Here is a 19,044-nt window from a genome sequence, read left to right as displayed (position 1 = left end):
TTTTTGTCTTTTTTTAAATTATTTTTTTGTCTTTTTTTGGTCAATTTTTTTTGTCATTTTTTTGGAGAGACTAAAATCATCCAAACTTGTATTGAGCGTCTGAAAGAGCCTCAGATCATGTAAATTCTCTGTTAAAGGATCAGCTCTGAGCTTTGTTCATGTGGAGCAGCTCCATGAAGCAGAGGAACAACATTAAATATGATTATTATCAATATCATCAATGCAAAGTCCACTAAACTAGTCTTAAATTTACTCGACTAAAACTAGACTAAAATTGAAACGATTTTTTGGACTAAATCTCGACTAAAATTAAATTACATTTTAGTCAAAAGACTAAAACTAAATGAAAATATGTTGTCAGAATGAACACTGCTGTCATTACACAGTTGCATATCTTCTCAAATCACTTGCTTGATTCTTCAAAACACTTCTGGATCTATTACTTTCAATAATCCAAAGCAAGAGACTGTGTTTCTCCAATGGGGATGAAAGTACATTTAGAGTTGCTCCAGCTTTACCCCAATCCAAAAGCTTCTGGAAAAAAGGTGTGAAAATAGCAACAAAACTGAGACGAAAACAAGGATGAAAATGTGAAAAAAGTGAGAAAACATTGACGAAAAAGTGACGAAATAAATTACAAAAAATGACCAAAAAAATGACAAAAAATGTGACAAAAAAATGACAAAAAATGTGACAAAAAAAAGACAAAAAAATGTGACAAAAAATGACAAAAAAAGACAAAAAAAAAAGACAAATGTGACAAAAAAATTAGAAAAAAATATGACCAAAAAATGACAAAAATGTGACAAAATATGACAAAAAAATGACAAAAAAAGGAAAAAGATCCATTTAGATGAGTTTTGTAGATCTTAGCTTTCAAATGAGGTGTTACACTGGCCTACAGGATTTGGTTAAAACTGAACTGGAGAAAATGCTCTCGGTTCAGGCGGGAGTTAAGAGGTTAATCAATAGGATTTATGCACAGAAACAGTATTTTGGGGGTAAATTTTGTCCCTCAGCGCCCCCTCACTAAAACATCTTCCTACGGCTCTGAATGAGATGACATGAAATAAAAAAATAAATGATTAATTATTTTGCCTTTCATTCAGTTTCACAGTCCAATGACCGTAGCCACGCTGTTGTGCTCTGATTGGTCAGGAATGCGGAAATAAGCGTTTCCTGAACACGTTTGGTAGCAACGGTTGCTAAGGGAAACCGCTGATCGGTGAATGAATCCGGTTTAAAAACATCAATAACTCGCTCACGTTACGAAATTAACCTCGTTTAATGATTATGAGTTGTAATACTTTTTTTTTTAGCTTTATTTCGATATAGTTTTTTTTTCTTTTTCATTGTTTTGGATAGACCGGAAGTGACGCGACATCACGCTCAGGCAGACCCGGAAGCCAAACAAAAGAGATTTGAACGCTCGACGTGTCATTCAGTGATTCATAAATTCACCACAGGGTTTACGGAGGATTTTGGAACCTTTTCCACGGTAAAGTTCATCTTGTTTACCTTTATTTTACGACAAATATGTCACGTCAGGAAAAGACTTAATACAGCGCTCATTTTGTTTCACCCGAGTTAGAAGCTCGTGTATTTGGGATGAAATGGGTTGAATATTATTTGAGATTTCTCTTGAAACTTAGGGAGGAAAAGTATTGACCGATCCCTTTGTGCTGACCCGTAATGGCCTCGCTGTGTTGTGTTTCTGCTCGTCACCCTGCACCTGTTCGAAGCAGCGTGACGTACAGTTTACTTCAACCAAAGCCAGTGAGAAATCGCGTCATAAGGTGTTGGTTGGAACGGCGATGCTCAGGTTCATAAACTGGGAACTTCTCATACTTCTAATATGTCTAATCATTGAGTTAAAGGTCAACACATCATCAGAAAGTCTCCTCGAAATCTAATTCACGGATGTACCGCGATTTAACCTCTTAACTCCCGCCTGAACCGAGAGCATGTTCTCCAGTTCAGCTTTACCCAAATCCTGTAGGCCAGTGTAACGCCTCATTTGAAAGCTAAGATCTACAAAACTCATCTAAATGGATCTTTTTCCTCATGTCATCACATTTTTTTTTCCATTTCTTCCATTGTCATTTTTTTTTGTCTTTTTTGTAATTTTTTGTCACATTTTTTATCTTTTTTTGGTCATTTTTTGTCATTTTTTGTCTGTTTTTTGTCATTTTTTGTCATTTTTTGTCTGTTTTTTGTCATTTTTTGTCATTTTTTGTCTGTTTTTTGTCATTTTTTGTCTGTTTTTTGTCATTTTTTGTCACATTTTTTGTCATTTTTTTTTGCCATTTTTAGTCAATTTTTGTCACATTTTTGGTCATTTTTTTGGTCATTTTTTGTCATTTTTTTGTCTTTTTTTGTCATTTTTTGTCACATTTTTTGTCATTTTTTGTCAATTTTTTTGCCATTTTTTGTCAATTTTTTTCAATTTTTTGGTCATTTTTTGTCCATTTTTCTTGCCATTTTTTGTCGCATTTTTTTGTCATTTTTTGTCAATTTTTCTTGCCATTTTTTGTCTTTTTTGTCACATTTTTGTCACATTTCTTGTAATTTTTTTTTGTCATTTTTTGTCAAAGTTTTCTCACTTTTTGTCACATCTTCATCATTGTTTTCGTCTCAGTTCTGTCGCTATTTTCTCACCTTTTTTCCAGAAGCTTTTGGATTGGGGCAAAGCCAATCTGGAGAAAATGTGCTGGGTTCAGGTGGGAGTTAAGGGGTTAACACGTGATGTCCAATCAGCTGATTCTCTAACATGACGGAATCATTTCCTCTTCTGTTGGTGGTTCTTATCTTCTCTGAATGTCATAGGATATTTTCCAATCCGATCAGATGCCGATACAAAAAACAATAGTGAAGCCTTTAAAAACACGCTGATCCCCAAAGTCTGTGCACTATTACCTAGAGTCACCAGATTTGCTTCCGCTCTAAAGATTAAATGAAGGCAATGAAGTTGGCACCGATGTATTTGCTGTGATTATTAGAGGGTTTAGTGCAGGGGTGGGTCCTCCAGCTTAACCTCTTACCACCCGCCTAAACCAAAGGCATTCTGTCCTCTTTGGCCATTATGTAGGCCTGTGTAACACCTCATTTGAAAGCTAAGACCCACAAAAATGATCTTTTTCCTCACATTGTTGCTGTGTTGTGTCACCTTTTGTATGTTTTTTTTTCTTTTCTTTTTTTAATTTTTGTCACATTTTTGTTGAATTTTTGTCACATTTTTGTTGAATTTTTGTCAATTTTTTGTTGAATTTTTGTCACATTTTTGTTGAATTTTTGTCAATTTTTTGCTGAATTTTTGTCAATTTTTGTTGAATTTTTGTTACATTTTTGCTGAATTTTTGTCAATTTTTTTTGAATTTTTGTCTCATTTTTGTTGAATTTTTGTCAATTTTTTGTCGAATTTTTGTCTCATTTTTGCTGAATTTTTGTCTCATTTTTGCTGAATTTTTGTCTCATTTTTGTCACTTTTTGTTGAATTTTTGTCTCATTTTTGCTGAATTTTTGTCATTTGTTTGTTGCGTTTACATCCTTGTTTTCTTCTCATTTTTTGTGGCTGTTTTGGTGCTTTTTTCCAAAGAAGCTTTTTGATTAGGGTAAAGCCAAACTGGAGAAAATGGGATCTGTTCAGGTGGGAGTTAAGAGGTTACTACTACTCATATAAATTTTTGATTAAAAAATCTCCTGTATGTTTTTTAACCTCTTAACCCCCGCCTGAACCGAGCACATTATCTCCAGTTTGGTTTTACCCAATTCTAAAAGCTACTTGAAAAAAAGCTTCAAAATGGTGTCGATGAAAACACAACAACACCGTGACAAAAAAGAAACAAGAACGCAACAAAAGAGCGACAAAAACCTGCCAGAAAAGCAACAATAATAGAACAAAAGAGTGACTAAAGAGCGAGAATAAAGTGATGAGAAAACAGAAAGAAGAAACCCTGACAGAACCTGGTTTAGTGTCTGCTGAGCTCCCTATTTTAGATTTTGCCTGACAATTATTTCTATATTTCTAGATCTTTGTCTGTGAAGAACCAGAAGTAATTGCTTTGCTCCTGTGTAGACTGTTTTTGTAATGCTGGCTTTACATAATAAATCAACTGGGTTTGGGGTGAGGGAGAAAAGGCCGTCAGTGCAAGGACAAGGATTATCAAACTGGTTTCTCTGGTTCAGCAAAGTCCCACAACAACAAAAAGGACGAAAAGACGAGACTTTTGTTGACACAGACATGATGTCATGTTTTTGGTCATTTTTTGTCACATTTCTTGTCATTTTTTTGTAATTTTTTGGTCATTTTTTTGTCATTTTATGTGATTTTTTTGTCAAGTTTTTTTGTCTGTCTTTGTCAGATTTCCTGTCATTTTTTTATCCATTTTTTGTCAAGTTTTTTGTCATTTTTTGTCTTTTTTTGTCAGTTTTTGTCAGGTTTTTTTTGTCAGTTTTTGTCAGATTTCTTGTCATTTTTTTTCATTTTTTCATTTTTTGTCATTTTTTGGTCATTTTTTTTGTCCATTTTTTGTCATTTTTTGCCTTTTCTTTGGTCATTTTTTGTCACATTTTTTGTCTTTTCTTTTTGTCAATTTTTTGTCAATTTTTTTGGTCGTTTTTTGTCAGATTTCTTGTAATTTTTTTTGTAATTTTTGGGGGGGGGTTGTCTTTTTTTGTCACATTTTTTGTCATTTTTTTGTCGTTTTATGTGATTTTTTTTGTCATTTTTTGGCTTTTTTTTTCTTTTTCGTCACATTTTTTGTCAAACTTTTCTCACTTTTTTAGTCATTTTTTGTCACATTTTTTGTCAAAGTTTTCTCACCTTTTTGTCACATCTTCATCATTGTTTTCGTCTCAGTTCTGTCGCTCTTTTCTCACCTTTTTTCCAGAAGCTTTTGGATGTAACTGGTGATAAAAGTTCCGCTAGAATTTAAAATCCACATACATAGGATCATATATTTACTTCATCTACTTTGTTATAAGAATGTGTGTAAATCAACAAGGACATGGAAACATCTGCCTTCATTTGTTTTGAAAATAAAGTATAAAAAAACAAGGATTCTGACATAATGAAAGTGTTATGAATGAATTACTCTAAATTACAAAGGGGAAAAACCACACAAGTGCACATTGTGTTGACTCTTGTTGTTTAAAGATGTGGTTCTTCTGTGGCAGGTGTAAGATGAAGGCGCTGATCCTGGTCGGGGGGTACGGCACCCGTTTGCGGCCCCTCACCCTGAGCGTTCCCAAACCTCTGGTGGAATTCTGCAACAAACCCATCCTCCTGCACCAGGTCGAGGCTTTGGTCAAGGTGAGACCCCGGGGGAGAGGGGGGGGAACATGTATGAATAAAATGTATTACATATATTACTCCCACCTGAACCGAGAGCATTTTCTCCAGTTCAGCTTTACCCAAATCCAGTAGGTCAGTGTAACGCCTCATTTGAAAGCTAAGTCTACAAAACTCATCTGACTGGATCTTTTTACTCATGTCGTCAGATTTTTTTTCAATCATTTTTTGGGGGGTTTTCAACTCATTTTTGTAACTTTTTTGTAAATTTTTTGGCACTTTTTGTCATATTTTTGTCACATTTTCATCATTTTTTTAATAATTTTTTGTAAATTTTTTGTCATTTTCTGTCATTTTTTTTAGTCATTTTTTGTGACATTTTTGTCACTTTTTCATCATTTTTTGTCAATTTTTTTGTAAGTTTTTTTGTCAAATTGTTTGTCACTTTTTCATCATTTTTTCATCATTTTGTGTAATTTTTTTGTCCTTTTTTGTGACATTTTTGCCACATTTTCATCTTTTTTTTTGTCCATTTTATTCACATTGTTTGTAAATTTTTTGTCACTTTTTGTCATATTTTTGTCACATTTTTGTCACTTTTTCATCATTTTTTCAGCATTTTTTGTCAATTTTTTTGCCAATTTTTTGTTATTTATTCGTCAATTCTTTATACATTTTTCGTTGTTTTTTTTTGTCACTTTCTGTCATTTTTTTGTCCATTTTTTGTCATGTTTTTGTCTTAGTTTTCTGTTTTTTTTGTCATTTTTTTCTGCTGGATTTTTCTCATTTTTCTATTGAGTTTTCATCATTTTTGTCGCTTTTTTTTGGGTCACTTTTAAGCTTATTTTTTGTCGTGTTTACATCCTCATTTTCCTCTCGTTTTTCATCACTGTTTTGTAGAAGCTTTTAGATTTGGAGAAAACATGTTCAGGTGGGAGTTAAGAGGTTAACGTGTGGAGAAAGTAGAGACGCTGATGACTTTCCAGTGATGTCGCGTTCATGGTCCAGGAGAGCTTCTCTGTGATGTTGAGCTGCTTCTCTGTGATGTTTCTCTGCTTCTCTGTGATGTTGAGCTGCTTCTCTGTGATGTTTCTCTGCTTCTCTGTGATGTTTCTCTGCTTCTCTGTGATGTTTCTCTGCTTCTCTGTGATGTCGAGCTGCTTCTCTGTGATGATGAGCTGCTTCTCTGTGATGATGAGCTTCTCTGTGATGTTTCTCTGCTTCTCTGTGATGTTGAGCTGCTTCTCTGTGATGATGAGCTGCTTCTCTGTGATGTTGAGCTGCTTCTCTGTGATGCTGAGCTGCTTCTCTGTGATGATGAGCTGCTTCTCTGTGATGTTGAGCTGCTTCTCTGTGATGAGCTGCTTCTCTGTGATGTTTCTCTGCTTCTCTGTGATGTTTCTCTGCTTCTCTGTGATGTTGAGCTGCTTCTCTGTGATGTTGAGCTGCTTCTCTGTGATGGTGAGCTGCTTCTCTGTGATGATGAGCTGCTTCTCTGTGATGTTGAGCTGCTTCTCTGTGATGATGAGCTGCTTCTCTGTGATGTTGAGCTGCTTCTCTGTGATGTTGAGCTTCTCTGTGATGATGAGCTGCTTCTCTGTGATGATGAGCTGCTTCTCTGTGATGTTGAGCTTCTCTGTGATGTTGAGCTGCTTCTCTGTGATGATGAGCTGCTTCTCTGTGATGTTGAGCTGCTTCTCTGTGATGTTGAGCTTCTCTGTGATGATGAGCTGCTTCTCTGTGATGTTGAGCTTCTCTGTGATGATGAGCTGCTTCTCTGTGATGATGAGCTGCTTCTCTGTGATGTTGAGCTTCTCTGTGATGATGAGCTGCTTCTCTGTGATGATGAGCTGCTTCTCTGTGATGATGAGCTGCTTCTCTGTGATGTTGAGCTGCTTCTCTGTGATGTTGAGCTGCTTCTCTGTGATGCTGAGCTGCTTCTCTGTGATGTTGAGCTGCTTCTCTGTGATGCTGAGCTGCTTCTCTGTGATGTTGAGCTGCTTCTCTGTGATGTTGAGCTGCTTCTCTGTGATGTTGAGCTGCTTCTCTGTGATGTTGAGCTGCTTCTCTGTGATGTTGAGCTGCTTCTCTGTGATGTTGAGCTGCTTCTCTGTGATGGTGAGCTGCTTCTCTGTGATGTTGAGCTGCTTCTCTGTGATGATGAGCTGCTTCTCTGTGATGTTGAGCTGCTTCTCTGTGATGTTGAGCTGCTTCTCTGTGATGGTGAGCTGCTTCTCTGTGATGTTGAGCTGCTTCTCTGTGATGTTGAGCTGCTTCTCTGTGATGTTGAGCTGCTTCTCTGTGATGTTTCTCTGCTTCTCTGTGATGTTGAGCTGCTTCTCTGTGATGTTGAGCTGCTTCTCTGTGATGGTGAGCTGCTTCTCTGTGATGTTGAGCTGCTTCTCTGTGATGATGAGCTGCTTCTCTGTGATGTTGAGCTGCTTCTCTGTGATGAGCTGCTTCTCTGTGATGTCGAGCTGCTTCTCTGTGATGTTGAGCTGCTTCTCTGTGATGATGAGCTGCTTCTCTGTGATGTTGAGCTGCTTCTCTGTGATGTTGAGCTGCTTCTCTGTGATGTTGAGCTGCTTCTCTGTGATGAGCTGCTTCTCTGTGATGTCGAGCTGCTTCTCTGTGATGTCGAGCTGCTTCTCTGTGATGTTGAGCTGCTTCTCTGTGATGAGCTGCTTCTCTGTGATGTCGAGCTGCTTCTCTGTGATGTTGAGCTGCTTCTCTGTGATGTTGAGCTGCTTCTCTGTGATGATGAGCTGCTTCTCTGTGATGTTGAGCTGCTTCTCTGTGATGTTTCTCTGTTTCTCTGTGATGATGAGCTGCTTCTCTGTGATGTTGAGCTGCTTCTCTGTGATGTTGAGCTGCTTCTCTGTGATGTTGAGCTGCTTCTCTGTGATGTTGAGCTGCTTCTCTGTGATGTTGAGCTGCTTCTCTGTGATGAGCTGCTTCTCTGTGATGTCGAGCTGCTTCTCTGTGATGTCGAGCTGCTTCTCTGTGATGTTGAGCTGCTTCTCTGTGATGAGCTGCTTCTCTGTGATGTCGAGCTGCTTCTCTGTGATGTTGAGCTGCTTCTCTGTGATGTTGAGCTGCTTCTCTGTGATGATGAGCTGCTTCTCTGTGATGTTGAGCTGCTTCTCTGTGATGTTTCTCTGTTTCTCTGTGATGATGAGCTGCTTCTCTGTGATGATGAGCTGCTTCTCTGTGATGTTGAGCTGCTTCTCTGTGATGATGAGCTGCTTCTCTGTGATGTTGAGCTGCTTCTCTGTGATGTTTCTCTGTTTCTCTGTGATGATGAGCTGCTTCTCTGTGATGTTGAGCTGCTTCTCTGTGATGATGAGCTGCTTCTCTGTGATGCTGAGCTGCTTCTCTGTGATGATGAGCTGCTTCTCTGTGATGATGAGCTGCTTCTCTGTGATGTTGAGCTGCTTCTCTGTGATGTTGAGCTGCTTCTCTGTGATGTTGAGCTGCTTCTCTGTGATGATGAGCTGCTTCTCTGTGATGTTGAGCTGCTTCTCTGTGATGATGAGCTGCTTCTCTGTGATGATGAGCTGCTTCTCTGTGATGATGAGCTGCTTCTCTGTGATGATGAGCTGCTTCTCTGTGATGATGAGCTGCTTCTCTGTGATGTCGAGCTGCTTCTCTGTGATGTTGAGCTGCTTCTCTGTGATGATGAGCTGCTTCTCTGTGATGTTGAGCTGCTTCTCTGTGATGATGAGCTGCTTCTCTGTGATGTTGAGCTGCTTCTCTGTGATGTTGAGCTGCTTCTCTGTGATGTTGAGCTGCTTCTCTGTGATGATGAGCTGCTTCTCTGTGATGTTGAGCTGCTTCTCTGTGATGCTGAGCTGCTTCTCTGTGATGTGGAGCTGCTTCTCTGTGATGTTGAGCTGCTTCTCTGTGATGTTGAGCTTCTCTGTGATGTCGAGCTGCTTCTCTGTGATGTTGAGCTGCTTCTCTGTGATGATGAGCTGCTTCTCTGTGATGATGAGCTGCTTCTCTGTGATGTTGAGCTGCTTCTCTGTGATGTTGAGCTGCTTCTCTGTGATGATGAGCTGCTTCTCTGTGATGTTGAGCTGCTTCTCTGTGATGTTTCTCTGCTTCTCTGTGATGTTGAGCTGCTTCTCTGTGATGATGAGCTGCTTCTCTGTGATGATGAGCTGCTTCTCTGTGATGCTGAGCTGCTTCTCTGTGATGTTGAGCTGCTTCTCTGTGATGAGCTGCTTCTCTGTGATGTTTCTCTGCTTCTCGGTGATGTTTCTCTGCTTCTCTGTGATGTTGAGCTGCTTCTCTGTGATGTGGAGCTGCTTCTCTGTGATGTGGAGCTGCTTCTCTGTGATGATGAGCTGCTTCTCTGTGATGTCGAGCTGCTTCTCTGTGATGTCGAGCTGCTTCTCTGTGATGTTGAGCTGCTTCTCTGTGATGTGGAGCTGCTTTTCTGTGATGTGGAGCTGCTTCTCTGTGATGATGAGCTGCTTCTCTGTGATGTGGAGCTGCTTCTCTGTGATGTTGAGCTGCTTCTCTGTGATGAACTGCTTCTCTGTGATGTGGAGCTGCTTCTCTGTGATGTTGAGCTGCTTCTCTGTGATGTTGAGCTGCTTCTCTGTGATGTTGAGCTGCTTCTCTGTGATGAGCTGCTTCTCTGTGATGATGAGCTTCTCTGTGATGTTGAGCTGCTTCTCTGTGATGATGAGCTGCTTCTCTGTGATGTCGAGCTGCTTCTCTGTGATGTCGAGCTGCTTCTCTGTGATGTTGAGCTGCTTCTCTGTGATGTTGAGCTGCTTCTCTGTGATGATGAGCTGCTTCTCCGTGATGTTGAGCTGCTTCTCTGTGATGTTGAGCCGCTTCTCTGTGATGTGGAGCTGCTTCTCTGTGATGCTGAGCTGCTTCTCTGTGATGTTGAGCTGCTTCTCTGTGATGTTGAGCTGTACTTTGGACTGTGTATTTAGCAGATATTCGTCTCTGTGATTTCAGGCTGGGGTGGACCATGTCATTCTGGCCGTGAGCTACATGTCAGAGCTGCTGGAGAGGGAGATGAGGATCCAGGAGGAGAGGGTGAGGACGGTTTACTGTAAAAGTTTGCTCTTACGGAGAAAACTGGAACAAACGGGAATATGGGAGCGGAAATTAATCATATTCGGTGTTGCAATTAATCGAAATTCGATGACGATTTCGATTACAACAGTAAACGATTACAAAATTAGCATAATCGCTTATTATCGATTATATGTTTTTTTTCTATATTTTTTTCTACATTTTTTTTTTTCAAATTTATTTAATTTTTTTTCAAAAAAAATTTTCAAAATTTTTTTTTCAACTTTTAAATTTTTTGATTTTTCTCACTTTTTTGATGGATTTTTGTCTTTTTTCTGCTGGATTTTTTGTCTTTTAATGGATTTTTGTCACTTTTTTGATGGATTTTTGTCACTTTTTTGATGGATTTTTGTATTTTTTTGATGGATATTTGTCATTTTTTTGATAGATTTTTGTCATTTTTTTGATTGATTTTTGTCATTTTTTTGATAGATTTTTGTCATTTTTTTGATTGATTTTTGTCACTTTTTTAATGGATTTTTGTCACTTTTTTGATTGATTTTTGTCACTTTTTTGATTGATTTTTGTCTTTTTTTTTTTGATTGATTTTTGTCTTTTTTTTTTATGGATTTTTGTCACTTTTTTAATGGATTTTTGTCACTTTTTTGATGGATTTTTGTAATTTTTTGATGGATTTTTGTCATTTTTTTGATTGATTTTTGTCACTTTTTTAATGGATTTTTGTCACTTTTTTGATGGATTTTTGTCTTTTTTTTTTGATGGATTTTTGTCTTTTTTTAATGGATTTTTTTATTTTTTTGATGGATTTTTGTCACTTTTTTGATTGATTTTTGTCACTTTTTTAATGGATTTTTTTATTTTTTTGATTGATTTTTGTCACTTTTTTAATGGATTTTTTAATTTTTTTTGATGGATTTTTGTCTTTTTTTTTTGATGGATTTTTGTCTTTTTTTTAATGGATTTTTTTATTTTTTTGATTGATTTTTGTCATTTTTTTTAATGGATTTTTGTCATTTTTTTGATTGATTTTTGTCACTTTTTTGATGGATTTTTGTCATTTTTTTTTGATGGATTTTTGTCTTTTTTTAATGGATTTTTTTATTTTTTTGATGGATTTTTGTCACTTTTTTGATTGATTTTTGTCACTTTTTTAATGGATTTTTTTATTTTTTTGATTGATTTTTGTCACTTTTTTAATGGATTTTTTAATTTTTTTTGATGGATTTTTGTCTTTTTTTTTTGATGGATTTTTGTCTTTTTTTTAATGGATTTTTTTATTTTTTTGATTGATTTTTGTCATTTTTTTTAATGGATTTTTGTCACTTTTTTGATTGATTTTTTAAAGGCAACAAATAATCGTTTGAATACTCGTGATTTCAATTATGACAAAAATAATCGTGATTATTATTTTTTCAATAATCGAGCAGCCCTATTCGTTGTGTCATTTTCAGCTCGGAATCAAGATCTCATTGTCTCACGAGAAGGAGCCTCTGGGAACAGGCAAGTCTCAAGATTTTTATCTGTGTATTGAAACAAAAGCGGTAAATTTAGCGATTTTTTTGAACATTTCTCTTGTTTTTCCCACAGCTGGCCCGTTGGCATTGGCCCGGGAATTGTTAAACGTCGACAGCGAACCGTTTTTTGTCTTGAACTCGGACGTGATCTGCGACTTTCCCTTCACCGAGCTGCTGCAGTTTCACAAAAACCACGGACGAGAGGGAACCATCGTGGTGAGGCAGAAATGACTGAGTCCGTGAGCTCGAGTTTATAAAGCGTTTCACGTCCGAGCGGTGAAATAGAGCTCGTGTCTTTGCAGGTGACCCGTGTGGAGGAGCCGTCGAAATACGGAGTGGTGATTTACGACGGGGACAGCGGCAGGATTCACAGATTTGTGGAGAAGCCGCAGGTGTTTGTGTCCAACAAAATCAACGCTGGGATGTACATCTTCAACCCCAGCATGCTCAGCCGCATACAGGTCAGAAGGCCTCCTCTGGACCTGGCCTTTTTAGGGTCTGTTTTTAAGCCTTTTTGTTAAAGCGGCTAGATGCAAGTTGGCCATTTTATACGCACTACTGCCACCTCAGGTCATACGTGTAACTACAGCATCTATATTAAACTCGAGGGGTCGGCAATGTCAGGCCCGGAGGCCAAATCCGGCCCTCCGGCACAGAACCTCTGGCCCTCAAGATGATTTTGAGAAGCACTATTACACAAATCACAGAGTACTTTTAACATTGTTAGAGTTAAATGGGAGAAAATAAGGTAGAAATACTGTCAATACACTCAATGAGGTCCTGACACTGGCATTTGAGAGAAGTGCACTGGAAAAAGAATAATCGTTTTAACCTCTTAACTCCCGCCTGAACCGAGAGGATCTTTTTCCTCACGTCATCAGATTTTTTTTCCAGCATTTTTTGTTGGGTATTCAACTCATTCTTGTAACTTTTTTGTCACATTTTTTGTCAATTTTTTTTATCACATTTTTGTCTTTTTTTCTTTTCTTTTTTTTTCATTTTTTGTCAAATTTTTGTAATTATTTTTCGTCAATTTTTGTCAATTTTGTCACATTTTTGTCATTTTTTCATAAATTTTTCGTCACTTTTTGGTCACATTTTTGTCATTTTTTTGTCACTTTTTTATCACATTTTTGTCAAATTTTTGTCAAATTTTTCGTCACTTTTTTGTCACATTTTTGTAATTTTTTCATCAATTTTTCGTCCCTTTTTGATCATTTTTGTCAATTTTTTGTCATTTTTTCGTTAATTTTTTATCACATTTTTGTCCCTTTTTTATTTCTTTTTTCGTCACTTTTTTGTCACATTTCCATATTATTTTTTGTCTCAGTTTTGTTGCTATTTTAACTGGAGAAACTGTGCTCGGTTCAGGTGGGAGTTAAGGGGTTAAGGAAGAAATGACATAAATCTACTTGAATTAAAAGATTAAATCTAAGGTTTGAGTAGATTTGGTCTGGTTGAGATAAAAACCTCTAGTAGTCGTTATTCTCTTAATTCAGATAATTGTGTGTCTGATTATTTATCTTCTGTCTGATTCCAAGTGGGTTTTATTCTTGTTCCATTGGCGCTGTAGCATTTGTATCTTGAATTAATTCAACATAGAAGAACTTTCATTCATGCAAGTCATTTATCTCATGATAGTAATGTTTCCAGTGTTGTGCTTTACTTTGAGCTAATAATCAGTGGCTTCGGCCCTCGGTCTGTTTACAATAAAGAAAATCGGGAAGGAAAATACATAATTTTAACATTTTTAAACTCTGTATAGTCCCTTTAAACTTTGTATTTCTCTTTATTCTGCGAACAGCTCAGGCCGACGTCGATAGAGAAGGAGATCTTCCCGGTGATGGCGGAGGAGGGTCATTTGTTCGCCATGGAGCTGCAAGGTTAGAACACAACAGCAAAGAGACTTCCAGTGTGACCATGCGCACTTATAAATACGTTATTCACCTCTGAGTGTGGGGATGTTAGTGTTTCAAAAGCTAAACACAGTAAAAAGGCAGTTCATATATGATAAAAACATAACGCACAGTTAAAGTGGCATTATTGTTGTTGAGTTTATTAAATAAGTTGTCTTCTCCATCCAGGAAAACGTGGTTTAAAACATCCTGAAATAGAAGGTCACCTCCCTGTAATGCCCGATGATCTTCACGAGCTTTGATCTAAATCACTTTTTTTTTAGCAAGTGATGTGTCTGCTCTGTCCTTTCCAGCTCGCAGCTCCACAAAGCGCGAGTGCAAAGAGTATTTTTGAGAGTTTTTGAACTGGATTATTATTGGCTTTGAAGGGGAGTCAATGGAGCCGACTCAGTTACATTGTGTTCACTCCTTTAGTCCCATAGTGTATTGTTTTTACTGTTTATTTCTGATAATATGAAGTTACCATAGTATTTAGCAAACCTCTATCTATCTAGCAAACCAAAAACACACATAAATCATTCAGTCAAGTCAAGTCATTTTTTTTCGTCAATTTTTTATCACATTTTTATCACATTTTTGCCAAAAAAAATTGTCACATTTTTATCACATTTTTGTCGTTTTGTTTCAACACTTCACTTTTTTGTCACATTTTTGTAATTTTTTTTGGTCATTTTTTGTCAATTTTTTTGTCAAATTTTTGTCACATTTTTGTCATTTGTTGTCATTTGTTGTCAATTTTTTAGCACATTTTTGTCGTTTTTTTCATCAATTTTTTATCATTTTTTTGTCAATTTTTATCACATTTTTATCACATTTTTATCACATTTTTGTCATTTTTTCAACAAAACACACTTGTGTCATCTGCAAAGAGTATTTTTGAGAGTTTTAAGGACAAATAAACTGGATTATTATTGGCAGTTACATTGTATTCTCTCCTTTAGTCCCATAGTGTATTGTTTTTACTGTTTATTTCTGATAATATGAAGTTACCATAGTATTTAGCAAACCTCTATCTATCTAGCAAACCAAAAACACTCATAAAACATTAAAAATAAAAAAAAAATGTCATTTTTTTCCGTCAATTTTTATCACATTTTTGTCATTTTTTCATCCATTTTTCGTCACATTTTTGTCACATTTTTGTCATTTTTTGTCTTTTTTTTTTCATTTTTTGGTCAATTTTTTATCACATTTCTGTCATTTTTTTCATCAATTTGTCATCACTTTTTTGTCACATTTTTGTCAATTTTTTGTCATTTTTATCACATTTTTGTCATTTTTTCATCAATTTTTCGTCACTTTTTTGTCAATTTTTTGTCTTTTTTTTCGTCAATTTTTTATCACATTTTTATCACATTTTTGTCACATTTTTGTCATTTTTTCATCAATTTTTCTTCAATTTTTTATCACATTTTTGTCATTTTTTTGTCATTTTTTTATCACATTTTTGTCACATTTTTGTCATTTTTTCAACAAAACACACTCGTGTCATCTGCAAAGAGTATTTTTGAGAGTTTTAAGGACAAATAAACTGGATTATTATTGGCAGTTACATTGTATTCTCTCCTTTAGTCCCATAGTGTATTGTTTTTACTGTTTATTTCTGATAATCTTAAGTTACCATAGTGTTTAGCAAACCTCTATCTATCTAGCAAACCAAAAACACACATAAAACATTTAAAATCTCTGTTAACATTTATCAAAAAGAGCTGAACAGTGTCGACTCCCAAACCTTGTGGAGACTATGGAGGAAGCTCGTTCTCCCACAAAGCTAAAACATGCACAATAGGCGTTTTCTCCTAGTCCCTGTTTACCTTTTTTTCTGACAGCGAGAGCGTTTTCTCCTGGACTCAGTAAAACACACCTTAAACTCGATGCGTTTGCAGGGTTCTGGATGGACATCGGTCAGCCCAAAGACTTCCTGACGGGGATGTGCATGTACCTGCAGTCGCTACGGCAACACGCACCTGAGCGCCTGCGCACGGGGCCCGGCTTCCACGGCAACGTCCTGGTGGTGAGCGACGTAGAAGTCACAGAAACGCCTTTAGCTCTGAACCTGTTCATACAAACGGGCACATTTTGTTAGACATCCAATCCCAGACCTGGTTTAAATTGAACGTTCCGTTAGGGCTGCTCGATTATTGAAAAAATAATAATCACGATTATTTTTGTCATAATTGAAATCACGATTATTCAAACGATTATTTGTTGCCTTTAAAAAAATCCATCAAAAAAGTGACAAAAATCCATTAAAAAAATACAAAAATCCATCAAAAAAATACAAAAATCCATCAAAAAAAATACAAAAATCCATCAAAAAAATACAAAAATCCATCAAAAAAAATACAAAAATCCATTAAAAAAGTGACAAAAATCCATCAAAAAAAAGACAAAAATCCAGCAAAAAAATGTCAAAAATCCGTCAAAAAAGTGACAAAAATCCAGCAAAAAAATACAAAAATCCATCAAAAAAATACAAAAATCCATCAAAAAAAAATACAATAATCCATTAAAAAAGTGACAAAAATCCATCAAAAAAATTACAAAAATCCATTAAAAAAAGACAAAAATCCAGCAAAAAAATGTCAAAAATCCGTCAAAAAAGTAACAAAAATCCATCAAAAAAAATACAAAAATCCATCAAAAAAAATGCAAAAATCCATTAAAAAAGTGACAAAAATCCATTAAAAAAAGACAAAAATCCAGCAAAAAAGTGACAAAAATCCATCAAAAAAGTGACAAAAATTAAAAAATTTGAAAAAAAAAAAAATGACAAAAATCCAAAGTGACAAAAATCCATCCAAAAAAAAATACAAAAATCCATTAAAAAAGTGACAAAAATCCATCAAAAAAATGACAAAAATCCATTAAAAAAAAGACAAAAATCCATTAAAAAAAGACAAAAATCCAGCAAAAAAATTTCAAAAATCCGTCAAAAAAGTGACAAAAATCCATCAAAAAAATACAAAAATCCATCAAAAAAAATACAAAAATCCATTAAAAAAGTGACAAAAATCCATTAAAAAAAGTGACAAAAATTAAAAAAAATTGAAAAAAAAAATTGAAAAAAAAAAAAGAAAAAAAAAAAAATTTGAAAAAAAAATATATAATCGATCATAAGCGATTATGCTAATTTTGTTATCGTTTACTGTTGTAATCGAAATCGTAATCGAATTTCGATTAATTGCACAGCCCTAAGCTCAAACACCCCTAATCCTTTTCATTTGTATTTCTATTTCTACAGTGACATGACCTGACACTTGAGCATTGACCAAACCGTTTATGTTGAGAAATGTTATTGTTACATTTTATTGAACAAGATCAGGTGTTGAGTCCTGAGCCGCGGCGGCTGTGGGCCAACCTGACCAGCATGTTTTTGGCCAGTGCAAGACAAGTTTGTAATTAGTATCACAGCAGTTTAGTGACAATCCTGAAATATTCTGCAAAAGTGCCCCATCCATAAGCTCTGGATCAGTGTTAATGTCGTCAACTAAAATATTTAGTCTGAATTTTAGTCAAAGTGATATTTTTGACGACTAAAAATGGATTAAAACTAAATTAAAAGTTTCTCATGAGACTAAAACTGTGACTAAAATGACCAGATATTTTAGTCGACTAAAATAAGACTAAATAAAAATGAAAAGGAGAGACTAAAATCATCCAAACTTGTGTTGAGCGTCTGAAAGAGCCTCAGATCATGTTTAAAGGATCAGCTCTGAGCTTTGTTCATGTGGAGCAGCTCCATGAAGCAGAGGAACAACATTAAATATGATTAGAATCAATATTATCAATGCAAAGTCCACTACATTAGTCTGAAAGGGGCTGGAAGCAAGTTCGCCATTTTATACTCACTACTGCCACCTCAGGCCATATGTGTAACTGCACCTTCTATATTAAGCTCGTGCATGACGGCAATTCGGGCCGAAGTGATACATTTTTGAGTGACCGTACAGGATTTTAGAGGCAGTTGTGGTGAACAGGTCTGAGCTCATTCTACACATTAGGACATGGCTGGAACATGTAGGGGGAGGAAAATACTTAATTTTAACATTTTTAAACTCCTTATAGTCCCTTTAAATTTAGTCGACTAAATTGACATGCAATTTTAGTCGACTAAAACTAGACTAAAATTGAGACGATTTATTTGACTAAATCTCGACTAAAATTAAATTCCATTTTAGTCAAAAGACTAAGACTAAAACTAAATTAAAATATGTTGTTAAAATGAACACTGCTCTGGATTAAGTTGAACTGTAAATCCCGCCTGTGACGTCTGTGCTTAGACACACTGACCTGTTCTCCCTCTGGTCCCAGGACCCGTCCGCTGTGATCGGGCAGAACTGCAGCATCGGCCCGAACGTGTCGATCGGGGCGGGGGTGGTGGTGGAGGACGGGGTGCGGATCAAGCGCTGCACGGTGCTGAAGGGGGCCAGGGTCCGCTCTCACTCCTGGTTAGAGAGCTGCATCGTGGGCTGGAGCTGCTCCGTCGGGCAGTGGGTCAGTACCGGGGGCTGCACTTACCCCGTTTAAAAAGTCATACTGTTTTCTACTGTCAACGTTTCTCTTTCAGGTGCGGATGGAGAACGTGACCGTTTTGGGCGAAGACGTCATAGTGAACGACGAGCTTTACTTAAACGGCGCGAACGTCCTCCCGCACAAATCCATCGGCGATTCAGTCCCGGAGCCGCGCATCATCATGTAGCGCCCGGACTCTGAACTATGGAGCCTTCGAACTCAGCCTTAAACTAGACCAAACCGGCCGGGAACAGCAGAGAGGAGGAAGTACTTCTCCCCACGGCCGCCATTTTGTGTCTTATCATGACGGGACGAGTGGTTTGACGGAGAAGAAAGAATGACTCTGGGGTTTATAATGAAGTAGGATAATGATCACATACGACTGTCCACACTGACTACTTTACTTTAGGAAATTGTATATGAATAATTACTCAAAATGTATTGGAAGAACTATAAAAGTCCCACATTATGCTGAATCTTTAAAGCTTTTTCTATGAGCAGAATGAAGAAGCAGCAGAGTCCTGGTCCACAGCTTTACTCCATCAAGGCCGTGGGAACCCAGGGTGCTGAGGGCGCTGCAGCACCCCCTGGTGGATCGTTTGTGAACTGCAGGGAGTATTAACCCCTTAACTCCCACCTGAACCGAGCACATTTTCTCCAGCTTTACCCCAATCCAAAAGCTCCTGGAAAAAAGGTGTGAAAATAGCGACAAAACTGAGACGAAAACAAGGATGGAAATGTGGGGAAAAAA

General features: G+C 36.7%; 2 protein-coding genes across 2 annotated transcripts in view; one reads left to right on the top strand and one right to left on the bottom strand.

The window, feature by feature from the left end:
* Positions 1-19,044, bottom strand: part of LOC306962771 (uncharacterized protein) — a 1,040,752-nt gene that overhangs the window by 199,549 nt on the left and 822,159 nt on the right. The gene's annotated exons all lie outside the window — the stretch shown is intronic.
* Positions 1,400-18,517, top strand: gmppb (GDP-mannose pyrophosphorylase B). Its single transcript, XM_079557083.1, has 10 exons — positions 1,400-1,498; positions 5,176-5,311; positions 10,268-10,348; positions 11,800-11,848; positions 11,936-12,078; positions 12,165-12,323; positions 13,667-13,745; positions 15,665-15,792; positions 18,093-18,275; positions 18,349-18,517. Exons 2-10 carry the CDS (start codon positions 5,183-5,185, stop codon positions 18,478-18,480), a joined length of 1,083 nt encoding a protein of 360 aa, XP_079413209.1. The 5' UTR covers positions 1,400-1,498; positions 5,176-5,182; the 3' UTR covers positions 18,481-18,517.

This window comes from Gobius niger (assembly GCF_951799975.1).
Source record: "Gobius niger genome assembly, chromosome: 5".
Lineage (NCBI taxonomy): Eukaryota > Metazoa > Chordata > Actinopteri > Gobiiformes > Gobiidae > Gobius > Gobius niger.
The sequence above is the reverse complement of the archived record's forward strand: the minus strand, read 5'-3'. Positions and strand labels throughout refer to the sequence as shown.

Excerpts from the sequence above, each read along its gene's own strand:
- gmppb (XM_079557083.1), top strand. The coding sequence starts at position 5,183 with ATGAAGGCGCTGATCCTGGTCGGGGGGTACGGCACCCGTTTGCGGCCC. Across the intron at positions 12,079-12,164 it reads GACGAGAGGGAACCATCGTG|GTGACCCGTGTGGAGGAGCC; the intron begins GTGAGGCAGAAA and ends GTGTCTTTGCAG. Across the intron at positions 12,324-13,666 it reads GCATGCTCAGCCGCATACAG|CTCAGGCCGACGTCGATAGA; the intron begins GTCAGAAGGCCT and ends TTCTGCGAACAG.